The following is a 22,225-nucleotide window of genomic DNA, read 5'->3' on the forward strand; positions in this document are numbered from 1 at the left end:
ATTTGCCCGAGGTCCCGTTATCCCTAATGGTGGCACGAATGCAATGGGGCTTGAGGTTGGGCAGTTTTTGGTAGTTGACTATAGAGTTGTGCTGGACAATGTAGAGGTTCCCAGAGGAAACACTTCTCTAGGTGTTTGTAGGTCCTGCAGCATGATTCTATGACCAATTTTTGGCAGATGTTGACCATAGAGTTGCACTGGATGACTTGGAGATTCCTAGAGAGGGGTTCTTTTAGGGTAAAAAGAATAGATGCCAGCCACAGATGCTGGCGAAACGTCAGGAAGAAACTCTTGAATCCCACCCTGGGAGAAAAGTGGGAAAAGTGAAAACCATACGAATGATGATGAAGATGGGCGGCCAGAAGGAGATAAAGGGAAGCCATCAGGAGATTTAAAAAAATTATCTCGGAAGAAATATTGTGGTTATAATCCACCATATATTAATAATAATGATAATGATAATAATGGAAAATTTTCTGAGATTCAAGGGAGCATAGTTTAGGAGATGGACTAGGAACGCTGGGAGAGCAGGGTTCAAATCCTGCCTCAGCCATGTAACTCACTGGGTGACTGTGGGTAAGTCACGCTTTCTCAGCTTCAGAGGATGGCAATAGACAACCCCCTCGGAAGAAGAAATTGGCCAAGGAATTTGCCTGTTATAGCTTCCTCTTAGTCGGAAATGACTGGAGGGCAAACAACAACGACGTGTTATTTTTATATATTATTATGTTATTACATATAATTATATATATTATATGATATATAATTATATACTGTAATATATATATTATAAATTAAATATATTTTGTTATATGTAATAAAATATATATTATAAAAATAGTATAAATTGGATGTATGTATATATATAACAAAATGTGTTCTATATATATATATATATATATATATAGTGTGTGTGTGTGTGTGTATATATATATGAAATAGTGTGTGAATATATTGCCTAGCAATATTATGTATATGTGTGTGTGTGTGTGTGTGTGTGTGTGTATATATATATATATATATATAATAGCATATATTATTTTTATGTGTATGTGCGTATATATTATCTAATATGTATGTGTGTGTGTGTGTATATATATATAATCTAATAATATTGTGTGTGTGTTTGTGTGTGTATATATACAACAGAGGAGGGGCTATGACCACAGCATTCCTTCTGAGGGAAATTTTTATCTCCTCGTAGCCTACTTTTAATGTGAGGAAACTACAAGCATAATAAGCCGTCCTAGGAATTTACGGGGGGGGCAGCCAAACGTCATTAACGAGCGCCGCCCCGATGGCCCTTGACGTCATTAACTAAGCGCCGCACCTACTCACGCTCCCCCTCCCTCCCTCCCGCCCGCGCGCGCGCGCTCACTGTTGCCCCGGCAACCATGAGGCCGAACTGGTGCCACCTGCTTTAAGGTCCGGATGGAAGAAGAGTTGCCCTGTAGAGATAAAAAGTATAGAGCCTCGCACCCTCGAAGTGATTATTTATTGCGAGAACTGATGTAATTTAGTTTAGTTTTCCCACTTCAGTGAGAAGAGTGTGGACAGAATTATAGAGAGTCACAGGGAAGAGAAGCCAAAGGCCACCCAGCCCAACCCCCTTCTGCCATGCAGGAACTCTCAATCAAAGCATCATTGACAGATGGCCCTCCAGCCTCTGTTTAAAGGCCTCCAAAGAAGGAGACTCCACTACACTCCAAGGAACTGTATTCCAATGTCAGAAAGTTCCTCCTAAGGTTGAGGTGGAATCGCTTTTCCTGGAGCTTGCATCCATTGCTCTGAGTCCTGTTCTCTGGAGCAGCAGAAAACAAGCTTGCTCTATCTTCAGTATGACACCCCTTCAACTGTTTCAACAGGGATATCATGTAGTGGTTTGTGCGTTGGACTACGATTCTGGAGACCAGGGTTTGATTCCCACTTGGCCATGAAACTCCCTGGGAGACCTTGGGCAAGTCACATGCTCTCAGCCTCAGGGAAAGACATTGAACTACAAACCCCAGAATGCAACAGGAGGCAGCCAGCGCAGTCAAAGCGCAATAGCGGCACTATAAGAGTGCAGTGTGTAAATGTGGTTAGCTTCAAAGGTGCTACAAGATCGTCTTACATACTGCTTAGTAGATTATTGCACTACACTCCTTACAATGCTGCTATTGCGCTTTGACAGCGCTGGCTGCCTCCTGTTGCATTCTGGGGTTTGTAGTTCAGTGAGGCCTAAGGGCTCCCTGGCTGAGAATTCCAAATGCCCTCCTCTCTCAACTGCAAATCCCAGAATGCAACAGGAGGCAGCCAGAGCAGTTAAGCGGAATGGCGGCATTATAAGAGTATACTGCAGGAACCTAGCAACTGAGAAAAAGAAGTTGGCAGCATGACTTCAGTCTACTAGGCGTCTGAGGAAGGAGACTTAAATCTAGGAAAGCTCATGCTGCCAACTTCTTTCAGTTCAACATCTTTACTAAGGCCTGGAACAACATGCAGAGTTTCTTTCTTTCTTTCTCCTGTTTGGTTTGTAACATCTTCCCTGATGATGAAGAAGAAGAAGAAGCCCATGGAGCTTTGAAAGCTTTGCAACAAGTTCATAGTGGCCAATAAAAGGAATCCCTGACGGATTGTTTTGTTTGTGCCCTTTGAGAGGTTTTGGACTTCAGCTCCCAGAAGCCTCAGCCACGTTGGCCAACGGAGTGGGATTCTGGGAGCTGGAGTCCAGAATCCCTTAAAGGGCACAGTTTAGGGCGTCATTGTGGGAACCATCTTCTTCGTAGGCCTCGGTTTCCACCCGGACGCGGAGGGCGAGGGACCTGCTGGTCCTTTTCGGGGCCTTGGCTGCTCCTGCTGCTGCTGCTCCAGCCTCATGGCTTTCAACTTCGGGGCTGCCGCTGCTGCCGGGGCTGCAGCCGCCCCGAACCCCGCGGGTGAGTCCCGGGAAGGAGGGAAGGAGGAGGCCTTGGGCCTGAGGGGCGCCTCCTCTCTCTGCCCCGCTTGGATCCCGGACTGACTGACATTTCCTTCATGGAACCAAGGCCCAGACCACACTTTGGGGCCGCTTTCGCTGCCCTGGCTCAGTGCTAGGGAATCCTGGGAACTGTAGTTTTGTGACACACTGAGCCTTCTCTGTCAGCGCCACAATAAACTCAGGGCCCCTAGCACTGAGCCAGGGCGGCTAAAGCGGTCTCAGACCGGGTTATTTCTGCAGGGTGTCTTGGACCTAATTCAGGCTGCATCCTTTGTCCAGAGACGATCCAGTTTCATACCATTTTAACTGTCCTGGCTCCATGCTATGGAATCCTGGGATTTGTAGTTTGTAGCCCCCCACGAAAGTTTATGCCAAAAGAAGCATTTTAAAATGCTTGAGGGGGGGGACCATAGAGTTGTGCCGGAGGACCGAGAATGTCCTAGAGAGAACACCTCTCTAGGCATTTGCAGGCCCTTCTGCAAGATTCTATGCGCAGGTTCTGTCAGGTGTCGACCATAGAGTTGGACTGGAGGAGCTGCAGATTCCTAGAGAGGTGTTCTCCAGGTAAAGAGAACCCTTCGCCCCTGACCCCAGAGAATGTGGAGGCCCCACTGTGTTTGGTCATAAAGATGACTGCAGTTTAGCAGAGGAAGAGTCCCAAAGCCTGTTGCAAAGGCATTGCGTTTAGTGCCATGTGTGAAGGTGGAGCAGGGGAAGAAACACCTTCATGGAGGGTTTTACACTTTGTCATGGCTTTGTGTCTAGAAAATATGAAGCCCCACTTTATTACAGTGAGACTTTGATATCCACTGGGTTTTGATTCAGGACTCTCTCTGGATACAGAAATCCATGGATGCTCAAGCCCCATTATATACAGTGGCATAGTACAAAGGTGCCCCTTGTATAAAACAGCAAATGAACGTTTGGTGTTCTTTTGAATTTACAATCACTGTCTGTATCCCCAGGTTTTTTTATCCACAGATTATATATCCAAAAGCAAACCTTGATTTTGCCATTTTATATAAGGGACACCATTTTGCCATGGTTTGTATTTAGCAGGACTTGAGCATCCACAGATTTTGGTATCCACAAGGGCCCTGGGACCAAACTCCAGAGGATGCCAAGGGCCCACTATATATAATTCAATCCCATTCATTTCCATTGTAATTGTCAGTTTTGTAAGTTTTTAATTCTACTGTGTTTTTGGACTGTAAGCCACTTTGGGTCCCAATTTTGGGGGGAAAGCAGGGTACAAATAAATATGATGATGATGATGATGATGATGATGAATATTAATATTTTCAAGCCACGGATGGCTGAATCTGTGGATAAAGAATCCATGGATACAGAGGGCTGACAGTACAAAATTCATCATTTCTAAACCCTCTAATGGTAGTAATTCAAAATACCATGTTTACTTACTGGGAAAGACTTGTTTTTGATATGTTTGATGCAGCAACCGATATAATACTTGGCAATAAATTTCATTTCCCTATAGAATTAGAAACATAAATCCCTTCTTTTAGTTAATAGCACCTGCTTGATGCGAAATGTTATCTTTTGCTTCCTGTGCTTCTGCTTCCTCATTTCTCCTAATCAAAGATACTTTTGCTGTTCAGCTGTTTGACTTCTCACTAACACTGTATTACTTTCTTTCCGCTTCCCACTCATCAGGATTTGGTGGGCTTGAAACAGCAAACTCCACTGCCACTGGGTTTAATTTTGGGGGTTTCGGATTAACTGCTAATCCTGCAGTGAATTTTAATATTGGGAATTTTGGTGTGTCTACTACCTCGACGCCACCATTCAATTTTGGTAACAGTCTGGCCAGCGCAGGTAGAGAATGCACACAAGTGGTGCTTGTAATTATATTGTTGCTGGGAAGGGTCCAAGAATTCGCTTTTAGTCCATTTGGGGGTCTAAACCCCAGGGCAGCAAATTGCATTGAAATCCATGGGTCCCATTTCAAAGCAGTGTACTTACTGACCAGAGTGGAAAGGGAATACTTTCTTTGCCTTGATTCTTAAGTTATTGAACAGCACTGATTTGTTTCTGAAATACTTTATCAACTGAGACCAGTGACTGTTTGGTCACTAAAATAGATACAAACAAATGTCTACCCTGGCCCAGCAATTATTTAAGGGTGCTAGAGTGTAGCGTAATGGTTTGAGCTTTGGACTAGGACACTGGGCACCACAATTCAAAAAGGACATTGAGAAACTGGAGCCCTGTGTCCAAAGGAGGGCGACTAAAATGGTGAAGGGTCTGGAAACCATGCCCTATGAGGAACGACTCAGGGAAATGGGGATGTTTAGCCTGGAGAAGAGAAGGTTAAGAGGTGATATGATAGCCCTGTTTAAATACTTGAAAGGATGTCATATTGAGGAGGGAGCAAGCTTGTATTCTGCTGCTCCAGAGAATAGGACCCGGAACTGGATGCAAGCTGCAGGAAAAGAGATTCCACCTCAACATTAGGAGGAAGTTCCTGACAGTAAGGGCTATTCGACAGAGGAACAAACTCCCTTGGAGTGTAGTGGAGTCTCCTTCCTTGGAGGTCTTTAAACAGAGGCTGGATGGACATCTGTTGGGGATGCTTTGATTGTGATTTCCTGCATGGCAGGGGGTTGGACTGGATCGTGGCCCTTGTGGTCTCTTCAAACTCTATGATTCTATGGGAGACTAGGGTTCAAATTCTGGCTCGGCCATGGAAGCTCACTGGGTGACCTTGAGCAAGTCGCACTCTCTCAGCCCCAGAAGATAGCAATGACAAACCACCTCTAAAGAAACTGTAGGTAATTTAAGTTTTCTAAGGTTTCAGCCTTTGATAAGGAAACAAAAAAATATTAAATGTCAAAAATGTCAAAGCCAAGCCTGTGAGGGCTGCTTTAAATCAGCAGAGTAGCAGAAATGTGCTCTTGTCTAACTATGCTTCCCTAAGAACTGAGACGGACTCTATAAACAACAAAAGTAGATTGTAGTTTAAAACAAAAGTTTACTAATGGCTTTAATCTATATATACAAAAAGGCTATATCCGAATCCAGATATCTAAGGAGAGGGAAAGAGAATGCAAAAATCTTCCAACAGAAACTTGGCAAGGAAGCCCTATGATATGTTCACCTTAAGGTTGCCATAAGTCAAAAGCTACTTGAAGGCACAGGACAACAAGAGTCTCGTGGTTAGAGAGGGATGCACCTGAACAGAGGGCTCCTATTGCTCACAACTGAAGTGTTTTATGGCTGCCCCATCTTTTTTCTTTAAAGGATTTTCTCGGGTAGGAAAAAAAGTAAAAATCAAAGGGAATATGCAAGAGTTGTTAAAAGAAAACAATGCCTGCACCTCCCATAAAATTTAAAGAATGAGGCAGGGCAATTGGAGAGTCAAAGCCTTGGCTGGGTGACCTAATGCTTCCCCATGTCTTTCTGTTTTGTGCATAGAAAAAAACATAGGGTGGGTCTTCCCATGAAATGAATGGAGAAGCCAGTGCAGCTGAGAAAGCTTGCGGTCGCTTGAGAGCGATTCATTTTTGCCCAGGACTTGTGAGAACATAATATTTGATTAGTTAAATGCTATGATAGTTATGTAAAGAGTGAAGGGGAGCTACCCATGTCCAACCCAGGAAGGTTTACAGTCAATCATGCCTTCCTTGCTCGTGTCCCACTATGTATATTCCCTCCTATTAAGGGTTTATAATTCTCAGTTCCCCTTCATAATTTACCCGTTTACAGTATGCATGGGAAGCTGTGTTAAACTATGGATCAGACTTAGAGATGTGAAGGCCTGGAACAGGGGAGCCTCTCTCTGGTTTGGGGCAGGGAATTGTGGCTATTTTCCCCTCTTGGGATTTAACTCTCTAGCCTTGAATCCATGTTGATATAATCTGGGTTGCTAAACCAGGATTAATGTGTCATTTTGGTGTCATTAGCCATCCCATTAGCCAAATGGAAATTACACTCGCGAAATGATGATTTCGCCCTCCAATTCCGTTGTTAGCACAAGATGTAAAGCCAAACTGTAACAGCTAAAGTGCAAATCCAGTATTTTGTTAAAAGTACTACCAGCAAAGTGACTCCAATTTCATCCTAAACAAAATGAGCTCAAGTATTTTAGCATCCCAACAAGGCCTGGTCAAATTCATTATACAGAGGCTGCTAATAGGGATTTAAAATTATGACTGCTTGGTAATGGTACTGAGCTTCTGCAAAATCAACTTTAAAAATGCATTTTCTATATCTCGAATTCTTGGACTCTACAGCTTTTATGTTTTCCCTCTTTCCTATGTCTCTTCATTGGATCCCAGTCATTGTGAACCCACCACAAGTTATCAAGGTTTTGTAAAAAAAACAAATTTTATACGATCAGCTCAAAACAAAACAGCAGTCCTCACTTTTCAACTTTGAGATGTATGTAATTTTGACAAAAAGCTCCAGAATTTTAAGCATGCTGAGCTACTTTGAATCTGTTGGTAGTGGGATGAGTTGGTTCTCCTTCTTTAGCTGAGTTTGAATAGTCAAACACTGTTATGGTCTTTTTCAGAAATTCACCAAATAGTAATGTTTAGTATTTTTAATATATTTAGGTTTAGCCTTTAGGTCTTGCAGCTGTTCGTATATAAAATTATAACCATTCCATAGTCCCATTGTTTTTGTATTGTATTATGCAACAGTTTTAATGCTTTGTGTTGTGTTAATCTCTTGTTAGCTATTTGAAACCACTTGTTCAGATACTAATCCGAATCATAATTTATTTGTTCTGTGACTGAACAAAATTACTCCCTCAGCATTACTTTATGTTGCATTTGGAGAATTTGTATTAAGAGAAGAACATATAACCGGATCACACTGGATTGCAGTAGTTAGCACTGTCATATTAATAATAATAATAATAATAATAATAATAATAATAATAATAATAATAATAATAAAAAATTGGGGTTTTTATTTAAAATTTAATGGTAGCTGCAATTGAAAGTCTAGTCTTGCCATGCACAAGCAGAGATTGCAAATTCTAACATATTTAGGATGTTTCCAGACTAGCAGAATCAATACATTTGGCACTCACAGCTAGCCAATCTATGTTGCTTGATGCTTGTTGAAACCAGCTAGCAGGATCAGTATCAGTGGTGGTGTCAAACACAGATGAAACCCCTTGTATTGATTGAAATTGCATCTAAGGGCTCCTTCTTGGTTCAAGTGAAGCTATTTAATGAGTTCTCTTACACCTGTTTAGGCATGTAAGGAGGAAAAATACCATGCAAGAAGAGTCCACAAGATGCCAATAACCTGTTTATGCGTTAATTAAATTATGGCCGAAGTAAACACTAAGAGAAATGTTTTCCTTCTTTATTCCAGGAATGGATGGATGTGATGTGTTTTTCCATTAATAACAGTGGGATCAGATAACCACTGAAGGCAGATAACTGGAACTGAGAGAAGTCGTAATGCAAGTTTTCTGTAAACATCAAATAGGGTTAAGTGTTTCAGTGTTGGTGCAATAACTCCCACATTAAATGAGGATAATGTATTAGTATGGGATGTTTCTTGATCATGTCAGTTGCATCCATTTGTTACCATCTCACTTCCTTCAAACCTACCAGCATGTGAGCATCAAACTTCTTTGCTTTTTGAGATCCTAGCCCTCCTTTTTGACCTGTATGTTTGGTTCATCAGGGGCCTTTGGAGGGTTTGGGACGACAAACACCACAGCTGGATCTACGTTTAGCTTCTCAGCTCCTACCAACACAGGTACCACTGGTAAGAGCCCATTATTTTGGTTGCATATTAGTTGTTTTTTCTCATTAACAACTAACCTTTTCCTTTGCAGTTCTTCACTGTTTTTTAAACCCTGTTTCTTCTTTCAAGGGATATTTGGTGCTACCCAAAACAAAGGTTTTGGATTTGGTACTGGCTTTGGGACAGCAACTGGAACTGGTACTGGCCTTGGCACAGGTTTGGGGACAGGTTTGGGATTTGGTGGTTTCAGCACCCAGCAGCAGCAACCAAGTAAGTATGCTAAGGCTAATTCTTTTCATAGATTATACTTAATTCCTGCATATTAAATCAAACTGTTCTCCCCCAAGAGGGCAGCATTCTTTAGCATCTTTTCTTTCTTGTGATTGTGATACAGCTATCCCAAAGAACATGCTACCTTTGTGTCCTTATCAACTCTTTAGCCTCCCCTCAAGCAAAGAAGTGGAATTTGTCAACTGTATGTTGACTGAGTATTTCTTTTTTAAAAAAAATATTAAAATTCATACATTAAATATTGATTATTATACAGTCCATAATTCTGTATATATATTTCCTACATTCTATTACAATTTGCCTAAATATCTTTAATATTCCACCTCAGTGCTCACCTTCCCTGGAGCCATTTTCACCCTTATATTCCATCCAAAATCTCAGTTCCTCTCGTGGAGGTAATCTTCCATTTTCTTTTCATCTGAGTATTTCAAGTGACCATCACAACTATTATTTTCATTAGGCTTTCTTGTTTCTTTCTTATTGTTGGTTAAACTGCCAATGAAAAATATATTAATGGTAGTTGATGTAATACAGTGAAATTCTTGGGCAGTGGTTTTTTTATCCAAGAGGTTTAGCAAAATATGTAATATGTATGATTATCCTGGCTCTTTGCTGGAAAGCTAATGGATTGGCTTAAGTGCAGTCAATTAAAACAAGGTCATTCTTGCTTGGAGAATTACTGTCTCCAAAGTAACAATACAATAGGAAAGGGGAATGGAGAGGAATATATTATATTTTTCTTCCCAATATGTATTGGGAAGAAAGATATAATTTTCAGGTCTGTCAAGATGTGGGTGTTTTTCTTTCTCCTGTCTTAAGTTTTCACTTTTACCTTCTTGTTCTTTTGTTATATCTTCACCAATATTACTGCCATTACTATCATAATGTCTTGAACATATTACCATGTATTGATGGGAGAGATGAGCAGTTAAGAAAGAAGATAGGAGGAAAATCAACGCATTTGAAATGTGTTGCTGAAGAAGAGTGCTGAGGATTCCATGGACAGCCAAAAAGACAAACAAATGGGTACTAGAGCAGAGCAAGCCAGAAATATCCCTAGAAGCCAAGATGACAAAACGTAGACTGTCATACTTGGGATACATCATGAGAAGGCATAAATTTACATGTAAATGTGTAAATTTACAGCGCTTTATAAATTAATAATAATAATGATGATGATGATGATGATGATGATGTTGGGAAAGGTAGAAGGAAGTAGAAAGAGAGGAAGGCCACATGCTAGATAGATGGACTTTATAAAAGAGACCACAAATATGAATTTGCATGAGTTGGGCAGAGCAGTAGGGAACAGGGAGGCCTGGAGATGTCTCGCCATGGGTCGAGATTGACGCGAATGCAGTTAACAACCAAATTGGTATCTAAATTATCTGTAGAACCTGGAGCAGGGAAGTTAAAGATATTCTTTCTCTCTTTTTTCCACTGTACATAGGATGCTCAGATTAATTGAACGTTGTGCACTCAGATTGACACCTTCATCTTTTCAAGATTGTTGGACAATTTGGGGGGGAAAGCAGTGGTTGTACTTTGAATGAAAACTACACTTGTTCATGTCATTTATGTGCCTCTATCAGCATCTGTCTTCTTGGTTCAATTTTTAGCCCTTGGAGGCCTCTTCAGTCAACCTGTTCAGGCTCCTACCCAATCCAACCAGCTAATAAACACAGCAAGTGCCCTTTCTGCACCCACACTCTTGGGAGATGAGCGAGATGCTATTTTGGCCAAATGGAACCAGCTGCAGGCATTTTGGGGAACAGGCAAAGGATATTTCAACAGTAACATTGCCCCAGTGGAGTTCACACAGGAAAATCCATTCTGCAGATTTAAGGTATGGTTCATCTGCCTTTATCTAACTAGTGGTGGTGGGGATGGTTGTGTGCTTCCAAGTCATTTTTGACTTATGGTGACCTAACCTGTCAGGCAAATTTCTTCAGGAGGGTTTGCCATTACCATCCTCTGCGGCTAAAAGAGTGTGACTTGCACAAGTTCATCCAGTGAGTTTTTATGCTCGAGCAGGGATTTGAATCCCAGTCCCCAGAATTGTAGTCCAATACTCAAACCACTGTCGGTCAGTGAGATAGTTCTAATTACTTTGAGACATTTTGCAGCAATCTCTGTGGCTACTTTACATGAGGTACCGTTACCTTTCATATTTCTCCAGTATTGTATTGGTGCAGGAAAATGTTTGGATGCCTTTTTTAACTGAAAAGGCTGTTGTTTTTCACAGGCTGTGGGCTACAGCTGTATGCCAAACAACAAGGATGAAGACGGCTTGGTAGCACTGGTTTTCAACAAAAAGGAAGCAGAGATTCGAAGTCAGCAGCAGCAGCTTGTGGAATCATTGCACAAACTCTTAGGTTCAAACCAGACTCTCACTGTAAATGTTGAAGGTGTAAAAACAATGCCAGATGATCTGTAAGTTAAATGTATAGAATATTGATTGTCCATATAAACAGTCTGATTGTATCTAAGAAGATTAACTATCCTCATATCTCTGGTGTCAGGATGGTCAGCTGCTGTAGCTCCCCATGATTCTATCTAATTTCCCCTTCCTCTCTTTGTGCCAGTGAGATACACAGGCCAGTATCCTACCATGGTCAGGAAGCTGTGTCCCCACCACCACAGAAGGCATCTTTGAATTACCAGAGAGTGACCCTTGAGCCATTTACTGGCTATTCACTGGTTGGGAGAGGGTTAGAGGTGCTTGGGTAGCACCCCGCTGTAATTCTGCAGCCTGGAGTTGAAAGCTGAAACCTACCAGATCTCCAGTGGTTTATGACTTGCAGCTTGCTGCACTCATGGTTGTATTTTTCAGCTTCATGTTCCCATCAGTGTAGGAGTGGCTTTAGATCGAGGTGAACAAAGTATGACATGTGGGCTGCATGGGTCCTCCCATGGCCATTTTTGTTTGTTCTAGGACCCCCAGGGTAAAAAACCCAATAATGTCCCAGGATGCTTCCAAATGCCCACTGGGCCATTTTAGACCACATTTTGGCCCCACAGGGCCATTTTAGACCTGGTAGATGCCTTTTTAAAAACAGACTGTAAATAGAAAATGACTTTTGCTCACTTGTTGTTGTTAGAAAAGCCCTGTCTGAAATGCCATGAAGCAGGATAAAACATGGTGAAAATGCCCCCTCATGCTCTAAGGGGGGGGGGGGGCTAGGCCAAAAATGGTAAAAAAATTACCATGAAGGCGCAGTGGGGTGTGCTGCCCACCAGTGGTTCTTGGGGGACTAATATGACCCCATAGCCTTCCACAATTGTCCACCCACCCCTTACATAATCATTATTTTTGATAGTTTCTGTTAGTTTTAGCACTACAAGCTCGGGGGGCAGAGGGATCTGTCAGTGTGCTGAGAGTCCTCAAAACTGAAAAGCTTTTTCTTACTTGATTCAGAATCATCTTTACTATACATTCAACACAGTTCCTAAGCTCCTTTTTCCTTTTAGATGAAAAATAGCATGTAAGAATACAATCCTTGTTGGCACTGGACAATACTACCTGTATTATTATTATTATTATTATTATTATTATTATTATTATGCTTTATTTATATAGCGCAGTATTAACTGTAAAATCACACAGTTGTGGTTTCGTGCCAACTTGTTTTGACTTGTAAAATAACAAGAGTAGAAAGTGAAATCTAAAAAAAAATCAGTATTTCAAGTCCTAGTATTTTTATTGATCTCCTAGGACTGAAGTAATCATCTATGTGGTTGAGAGGTCGCCAAATGGGACTTCAAGGCGAGTTCCAGCCACCACCCTTTATGCACACTTTGAGCAAGCGAACATAAAAAGTCAGCTGCAGCAGCAGCTTGGAGTTACCCTAACCATGGCTAGAACAGAACTCTCACCCACACAGGTCAAGCAGTTCCTACAACATCCTCCTGCAGGTACTGCATGCTACAACAAAATCTTTGTCTGGGTGATATGCTAGCCCTATTGCAGTGGGGGCTGAATCATGGGTGCAGTGCTTTTTCAGTGTGGGGTGTGTTATCAGGGTGGAGGGTTAATGATTGAGGCCCTTGTGATCATACTTCTACATGCTTTTTAACATTTACATGAAACCGCTGGGAGAGATCATCCGGAGACATGGGGCGCGGTGTTATCAGTACGCTGATGACACCCAAATAGTCTTCTCTATGTCTCCGACTGATGCAGTGACCGGGAGTGGCGTCTCTCCTCTCGTGGCCTGTCTGGAGTCGGTAATGGGCTGGATTAGGGAAAACAGACTCAGCCTGAATCCAGAGAAGACGGAAGTACTGGTGATAGGTTCCCCCGGTCCGGGGTTGGCGGTGGTTCCACCTGTCCTGAACGGAATCACGCTTTCCGTGAAGGACTCCGTACGCAGCTTGGGGGTGCTCCTGGACTCGTCGCTCCACCTTACATCTCAGGTGGATGCGACGGTCAGGAGCACCTGTTATCAGCTTCGGCTGATACGCCAGCTGCGTCCCTACCTTGACCGGGGAGACCTTGAAACTGTTGTACACGCCCTGGTAACCTCTCGTTTGGATTTCTGCAATGCGCTCTACATGGGGCAACCCTTGTACCATACCCGGAAGCTGCAACTAGTGCAGAATATGGCAGCCCGTCTGGTCACTGGCACTGCCAGGGCCAGTCATATAACTCCAGTCCTTAAAGACTTACATTGGCTGCCTATCCGCTTCCGGGCGCAATACAAGGTGTTGGTAATTACCTATAAAGCCCTAAATGGCTTGGGCCCAGGGTACCTGGAGGACCGCCTCTCTCCGTACAATCCGCCCCGCGCACTTCGATCTTCAGGGCAGCTATTGTTAAGTGTTCCAGAGGCGAAATATAATTCCACCTCTAGGAGGGCTTTTTCCATCTAAGCCCCCAACCTCTGGAACGCTCTGCCCTTCGAGCTCCGCTCAGCCACCTCCCTACCTCAATTCAGGAAGGGGTTAAAAACCCATTTATTTGAGCAAGCTTACCCTGACCAGTAACTCTCTCCCCCCCATGTCAGCATCGTGCTGCCGACATGTTATTTTATTATTTTTATTGAACTGTTTTTAATGTATTTTATTTGTTTTGTGTAATTGTATGTAATTTCTTGTTGTTCACCGCCCTGATTTTTCAGAAGGGCGGTATATAAATAAAATTTTATTATTATTATTATTATTATTATTATTATTATTATTATTATTATGCTGAGAAAGGGTGCATCTACACCCTTTATAGAAATAATGCAGTTTGACACCACTTTAAGTGATGTAGCTCCAACCTCTGGAATCCTGGGATTTGTAGTTTTACAAGGTCTAACTGTGGCTGCCAAAGTGTGCTGGTGCCTCACAAAATTACACATCCCAGGATCTTGTAGGATGGAGCCATGGCCGTTAAAGTGGTGTCAAACTGCATCATTTCTACAGTGTAGATGCACCCAAAGAGATCTAAATCACAAATAGTCTTCTAACTCAATTATCATGAGGTTATTTGGTGACAGATGATGTTTCACATCTTCCAGCAACGCTGAAGTATATTCTTGAGAGCCTCTTTCTAGTGCTTAGATAGAAAGTGGTGAAGATGAAGATATGCTGTCTCAAATTCACTAGCCGAGATTGTCTTCATTGATGTTATTTTCCCCTTCCTTGCAGGCGTTGATCCTATCATTTGGGAACAGGCCAAAGTGGATAATCCAGACCCTGAAAAGTGAGTAAGCTGGTTTGCAAAATGGCTTTTGAGAAGTGTGCTCGTTGAGATCTTTCTGAAGAACAGAGAAAGTAATTTTTTGATAACAATATCAAGCACATTGTGAATACTACAACATCTAAGCGGAGCAGCTGGAAAATGGCCACAGATACCTCCACCAAGATCTAGATATATTTAGTGCCTCTGAAAACTAATTCAAATACATAGAAAGAACATGTGGGATTCAACCTTTGCAGAATCCACATGGGAGTTAGGAGATCTGAATGTCCCCTGTATTAAAATCTATTACATTAGGAAGAAACTGTACTAAATGTCCATATTGAAGGAGGTTTCTGATAATTGAAAATATTCATATTTTATCATTAATTTGTGTTATGGTATGTGTGCAGTTTCTTGAGTTGTCCTACATACCTTTTCTAAACTTTTGAATATGATCTGAGTTTACTGAGCTTGTAAACAGTAATTTGGGAAGTGAGTACCCCTCACTGAAGCTTGTCAAAACTATTACAGATTGTTGCAAGTGCTGATACAGTTACTTAGTATCTCTTTGTGATAATTCTAAACATGTATATATGTGATGATCCATATATGCATTCCTGTCATCAGGTTCTATCTGTGTTGTTATCTTCTTGGATAACCTTAAATAGCTCCAGATTACTTTACACTTTCAGTTGCAAGGCATCAAATCTGTGGCAGTCTAATTTGAGAAACAGAGTGACAGGTATCTTTGTATGAGCCAGGTCAAAGTCCTTTGAACTGGCCAAAATAATTGTTCTTTCCTTATGTAAGGAGACAAGAAATCCTGTTTTCCTGTTTAGAGAAACCTTTTCTTTTCTTTTTGGTGTCTTCTGCCTGTCTTCATAAATGACTAGTTTTTGGTTCTGTAGCATCCATTTTGCAGAGAAAAAAATAACACATCACTTCTCTTCTGTAGACTGATTCCAGTGCCAATGGTTGGCTTCAAAGAACTCTTGAGGAGACTGAAGGTCCAAGACCAAATGACAAAGCAGCATCAGACTAGATTAGATGTGAGTCTCACTTTCTTCACTCATACCTTGTGAGAGATGACCACAGATACTCTGTGTCTAAAAGATGGGCCAACTTTGACATTGTAAATCCTGAAGTCTGTCTGCTACCTGTATCTGCATTTGCCACCTTTAACATATTCCTGTGAAGGTGGGAAGGAAATATAAAGAAAGGAACCAGAGCTGAAGAAGAGATAGGCCTCCTTCCTTCTTGTGAGAAGGGAGGAATTTGTAAGACAACAAGCAAAGTGCTGTAGGCTACACTTTTCTGCTAAAGCTCTGACTGAAGATCTTGGCAGCTGAATCAGGATAGGCACGAGGGGAAAGGAAAGATTCTGGCACATGTTTTTCCATCCACTTCTCAGTAATTTTGATCATTACATATGTTCTTGTTGGAGTTTGACCACCCTGGATTATACTTTTCAGTGAATATAGAAATGAGATGTTTTTACCTGAAGAACTGGTAAATTGTAGAATTGATTGTAGTACCAAATCTGTTTAAATCTTGTTAGAATCAGGTGGTTGATTTGGTAAGCATTGGTGATGTGGTGTACTGTAGGTGGTGGCGTTCTCAACACGTTGTGATCTGAATTCTCTCTCTCTCTCTCTCTCTCTCTCTCTCTCTCTCTCTCTGAGTGTGTGTGTGTGTTATAGAGGGTTAGTATGCAAAATGCTCTTCCTTTTAGTTAGGGCAACATCACTGAATAGCTTTTTGCCCCATAATCCTGTTGCCGTTTATGGACTGCACCCACAGAGGACTTGAAAAGCTAATAAATTATAAGGAATATCAAGGGTTAAATAGAGTTGTGCATTCAAAGCATCTTTATTCCTGCTGTATGACTGAGCTCATCTCTTCCTGTCTCTAGATAATATCAGAAGACATAAGTGAGCTTCAAAAAAATCAGACTACCACAATGGCCAAAATAGCTCAATACAAAAGGAAACTTATGGACCTTTCTCACAGAGCATTGCAGGTAGGCCTTTGCTTTTCCCTGTAAGGAATATTAAGACTGCTGAGCGTTCAGGAAACCTTAGGTCCAAATCTCAGTTCAGATATTTACTAGATGCCCTTTTTATCTCACAGTATTGTCTCAGATAGTTTTTATCACTGAGTATCAAAGTCAGGATTGTTCATGCCACTGTATTTCCAGTTTCTGTGTATCCTTGTGAAAACAGCACAGAGAAGAAAGCTGACAGGAAGATAATTAATTTGAAATGTAGTGGTGAAAGAGAGTTTGATACAGTAGGTACCATGGACTGCCAAAATGACCAATAAAAGGGTCCAAGAACAAGTCAAGCCAAAACTCCCTAGAATCCAAAATGACCAAACTGAGGCTGTCGTACTTTGACCATATCATGAGATGGCATGACTCATTAGAAAAGATGATGAGGTTGGAGGCAGTAGGAAAAGAGGAATACAGTGGGCTCTTTCTATACGCGGAGGATCCGTTCTGGACCCCCCCCCCTGCGCATATGGGGAAAATGTGTACGCTCAAATCTCATTGGTTTCTATGGCAGTGTGCTCCTACGCATTGTCCATTTTGTCCTCCTGGGCTTGCCGTGCACATAAGCTCAAATCCATGCACGGCAAGCCACATATGGCATGGGCACGCTGTACCACATTATGGCTACAGAGGAGGTTACAGGACTGAGTTTGCAGGATCTGAGCAGGGCTTTTATGACAGGGCATCTTAGAGGAATCTCATTCATAGGGTTGCCATAAGCGGAAGCTAATTTGACAACAGTGAACAACAAATGATCTCAGTTGTCTTTCTTCAATATGGGTATCATTTCTAAGATGATAAAGGTACCTCAGTCTTGTGTATTTCTAGATTTTGATCTAAAAATAATTGCAGCTTTTTTATCAGAAGCCAGCCAGATGCTTCTGGTAAACTGACAATCGGTGTGAAGGCACAAGCTTCTTCCGTCTCTTTGCTTGCCAGAAGTGTTCTAGAACTACACTGCCTGTGAACGTGGAGGTTCCTTATAGTCATCATGATTGATAGCCATCATGGCTGATATTTCCTAAGCGTAATTACTTGAGAGGAAAAGTGGCAGAAGGATGGCAGCAAAGGTTGCTCTTTCTGGTATATACATTTGGTGGAGACAGCGCTCCATTCTGTGCTTGCCTTTGCATGCCAGTGTACAGGATGGCTTCCCTTTAGGTAAGGATAGCATTCTGACATATGGAACCTATTTCTTTGTACAGGTTTTAATCAAGCAAGAGATTCAGAGGAAAAGCGGCTATGCCATCCAAGCTGATGAAGAACAGCTTCGCGTACAGTTGGATACAATTCAGTGTGAACTCAATGCGCCTACGCAGTTCAAGGTTAGCAGCTCAAGACCTGAGGCTAAATCCTCCAGCAGTAGTAAACAGAACTGTGAAATTTCTCCAGATATTTTCCCCATGAAATCTAACTCTGTGTCACTCTTAAATCTCTCAAGTATGAGGAGAGACTTAAGGAGCTGGGTAGGTTTAGCCTAGAGAAGAGAAGGTTAAGAGGTGATATGATAGCCCTGTTTAAATATTTGAAGGGGTGTCATATTGAAGATGAAGCAAGCTTGTTTTCTGCTGCTCCAGAGAATAGGACACAGAGCAATGGATGCAAACTAGAGGGAAAGGGATTCCACCTCAACATTAGAAAGAACTTCCTGATAGTAAGAGCTGTTCGACAATGGAACACACTCCCTCAGAGATGACTTTTTTTTTTGTCACTTGCTGGATTAAATGAGTTGTACCAAGTGTCAGAGATTTATTATTTTAAAAGTTCTATTAATAGCAACAGGGAGTTGGAACATACCACAAGGTGGTCACTTCTGTCTTTCTCTTTCAGGGTCGTCTGAATGAGCTGATGTCTCAGATTAGGATGCAGAATCACTTTGGAGCTGTGAGATCGGAAGAGAGGTACTACATTGATGCTGACCTCTTGCGTGAAATCAAGCAGGTGAATATTAACTTCTTGATCTGAGTCTTTGCAAATCTAATCATAAGAACATCCAAAAAGAGCCAAAGTGAATCAGATAGCTTTGAGATGTCCACTAGCAGAATCTCATTATAAATGCAACCCCTAACTTGTATTCCTCAGCAACCAACATATAGGGGTTTACTGCCTCTGATACTAGAGACCACAAACCCAAATGGTTGCTGGACTAAGGCAAGTTTCTTTCCTAGCTTTCATTCACCATCTTTAATAAAGAAACCTGGTTACTGACTCAGATGTCTCCAGAAATGGTCTATAAATTATAATAAAGTGCCGCAGTGCTATTGAGAAGATAGATTTGAGAACCATTCTTTAAAAATGTGTAAAGTACCTCTTGAAAGCCTTAATACATGAATGGGCCTTGGTGCTTAGTTGCATAAGAGTAGAATTTTGCCCACAGAATGAAAGTCTGTTCAGAATAGAAAGAACTTCTAGATGCATTTTGCTTCCAGTTTTTATTCTCAAAGAATGTTGTCACTTGCAAAGAATGGGGTGCAAGAAAGATCATTGAAATTCTGCGCAACTGAGATTCTGCTGTTAGTTGAATCCTTGAAACTTTATTCTAAAAAAAAAAAATACCATGGGATTTCAGAAACGCCATTTCTCTGACAGAAAGTTGGTTTGCTTGCTTGACACACATGTACTTTACATAGAGCCCTTTGTTAACTAAAAACAGTAGCTTATTTGTGTTAATGTACTTTCAGTTTCAAAGTGTCAGTGAAAATACTGGTAATGTGATAAATAGGTCTTTGATAGATAGAAGTTTCTTAATCAGAGCTGAATTGAGGAATGATTCATTACGACCTAATCCTGGAATCTAATTTAAATGTTACTGCATATGAAAGAGAGGCTTTTAGCACACTTCTTTTCTCTGAACAAATCACAGTTTTTGTGCCACCTTCTCATTCTCAGGGAAACAAAGAGAGAAGGATTGGAGGTTGTGACTTAGTAAGTGTTTGAGTGCCAATGTAATGCATTTTACATTGTGGCAAGGGACTTAAAATCTTGCTTGAAAAGGCCAGTGAGAAACAGCATTTACTTGACTTCTTTCTCTGTCTTCTAGCATTTGAAGCAGCAACAAGAAGGTTTGAGTCACCTGATCAGCATTATAAAAGATGACCTGGAAGATATAAAGCTGATAGAGCATGGATTAAATGAAAGCATCCCTATCAGAGGAGGTGTCTTCAGCTGATGGATCCCTTCTTTTCTACAGAAGCCAGTAGATGATGTTGCTTTCTGTCCATGACCAAAAGTCTCTAGGTGGTTTAAAAAAAAAAACCCAATAAACTTTAGTGTGGGATCTGAGAGAGCTCCAGTGCTATCAGAATACTTGTCCTGTTTTTCAGCTTCAAGCTTCATGAGGTTTTGGTTTTGAAAGTTGTGCTTGGTTTCAAGGACTTTAAATTCCTTCGAAGGTTGCCTGTGATCGAAACCTGCATTTTCTACAATATCAAGTTTATGTTTTTTAAAAATATGTTAATAGAGGTAGGAAATACATTTTTTTTTCTCCAGCAGAAAACACTAGTCAAAATAACTTCTGGTTTTTGTGCTCACTAACCACTGTCCAGTCTGTCTAGACAAACTGCATATAAATAAAGCCTTTGAACCTGGTGGTTTATAGAGAAACAACTGGGTGTCCAATTGCTTCTTTGGGGCAGATTGTGCAAAGGAAGTATTGGTGAACTTTTTATTATCAGAACCAGCCTTTATTTTTCTATCATTTTATATCATTGTGCTTTATCAGAATTTGCAACATCACTATTCCAAGAAGTAATAAAATCAAATCTTTATTTCCAGTCTCCTGCGCTATGCTGTTTGTAATGAAACCCTTGTGCAAACATTTGCAGAACTATAACCATGGTTCTGATTTCTCTCTGTAAGAAGATTCCTGAAATAGGAAAGCCCCATCTCTGACAAATGCTACCTCAGTCTGAATAGAGGCAACAACTGCAAGTTATCAGAGGCAAAAGCAACAGCTGTTGTTGCCACATCACTGCTTTAATAGTGCAGGAATTGTGTTCCCTTAGGCTGTAGTACTTGTTTTTCCACCAAAATGGGAATCAACAACAGCCCACGCAGGAAAGTAGAATAACTGCACAACATAGAAGGCACTGTTGTTTTATTATAAAAGGCAGCTGTAAAACTGACAGCTGCTGCTTGTGAGCCAAATCAAAAGTTGGTTCATGAACTCTGCAGGCGCGAGAGCAAGTAGTATTGGTGCCAAAGCCTTCCCAAAATCAGCTAAGTTACCAGCTTACTTTAGAATTTCATAGTGTGAGATGCCACCCAGCTTAATTCTTGGTATCTTGCATTTTTACTTATATAGTACGATCCCCATATCTGTAAGTCAGATAACCGCAGTTTCACTTACCGCCATCCTGAAAAGAAAACACCTTTCTGGGCATCTGAGGGTCATCCAGCATGAATCTGTGGTCAACTTCCACTGGAAATACAGGGTTCACCAAAAATCCATGATTTTTGATAGCTACAGTAAGTCTGGGAATATACCTCCCATGGATATGGCGGGGCATACTGTACGTTGGTTTTATTAATTACAGTAAAATAATAAAATTGGAGCTGCCTGCACCCGTATACCTAATGCAGTTCACAGTAATATCACCTAATGAGGCACAAAAATAAGATTCAGTATTGAACCTATACAGCAGCCTGCATCCACTGTCAAGCTGGTAGGTGCATGCTAATGCAACAGAACTTTCTTCCCAGCACTTCTTTCTATACTACCTGAAACTTGTTCCAATAGGTTTTACCAGTCCTCCAGAGCTGTTTTAGGGTTAAATATTGGGGATTTTAGAAGTAATGGGGGGGGGGACCCTCTTAGCTTCTCTGAGGGTTTCCCTTGCCTTTAAACACTTTACACAATTAATGGCAAAGAATTAATATAAACCAGATTGAAGGCTGATTAGTTTTCAGTCTGAATGTGACCTGGAAGGGCTTTAGTTCCTCTGAATCAAGATGCATTTCTTTCCCCATTATTTACCTGCTCATTCCCCTTTCCAACAACAAAAATGATAAGGAGCTCTAGTCATTCTACAGAGGTAGAGAAGATGGGCCTAAATGACTTCTTTTCCAAGTGCAGAACTCTTATCTTATATGCAGAGGGAATGCTTTCATCTCTGGGCTCTGTCCCCAAACCACCAAGTTTGCAGAAGAATAAAGGAGTCCTGAAGAAAAGGCATTACAGTGTATTTCTTTTTAGATGACTGACACATGAATGTATCACAACAACCATCCTTAAAAGTGCATTCTATGTGAAAGAGAAGGGAAGTAATCTTCTGAGAATGCACATGCAACCTTTGAAGTTGTAAGTGCTTACATAGAAAATGAAGTCCAAGGTCCTACTTTGAAGAAACATAGTGTAACTGGCTCATGGAGTTTTGCCTTAGTTACACTATGAGACAATACAGACAGGCCAAAATAAAGCTGCTTTGGGTCACTTGGAGGTATGCTGTTTAAATGATGCATGTGTCCTAAGAGTCCTGAAGCCGTGCCAAAGCCATGGCTCCGCTTAGGGCACATACATCATTTAAAC

General features: G+C 41.3%; 1 protein-coding gene across 2 annotated transcripts; it reads left to right on the plus strand.

Moving 5' to 3' along the window:
• Positions 1-2,757: 2,757 nt before the first annotated feature.
• Positions 2,758-20,472, plus strand: NUP54 (nucleoporin 54). Of its 2 annotated transcripts, XM_042467289.1 has the most exons (13): positions 2,828-2,918; positions 4,634-4,795; positions 8,627-8,710; positions 8,819-8,959; positions 10,600-10,826; positions 11,226-11,413; positions 12,696-12,895; positions 14,615-14,669; positions 15,604-15,697; positions 16,561-16,668; positions 17,904-18,023; positions 18,529-18,639; positions 19,739-20,472. In XM_042467289.1, exons 1-13 carry the CDS (start codon positions 2,858-2,860, stop codon positions 19,865-19,867), a joined length of 1,680 nt encoding a protein of 559 aa, XP_042323223.1. In that variant the 5' UTR covers positions 2,828-2,857; the 3' UTR covers positions 19,868-20,472. The 2 variants fall into 2 exon arrangements, with proteins under 2 accessions (XP_042323224.1, XP_042323223.1); XM_042467290.1 differs by lacking the exon at positions 4,634-4,795 and having other exon boundaries at positions 2,758-2,918.
• Positions 20,473-22,225: the final 1,753 nt, after the last annotated feature.

Source organism: Sceloporus undulatus, chromosome 5, assembly GCF_019175285.1.
Source record: "Sceloporus undulatus isolate JIND9_A2432 ecotype Alabama chromosome 5, SceUnd_v1.1, whole genome shotgun sequence".
NCBI lineage: Eukaryota > Metazoa > Chordata > Lepidosauria > Squamata > Phrynosomatidae > Sceloporus > Sceloporus undulatus.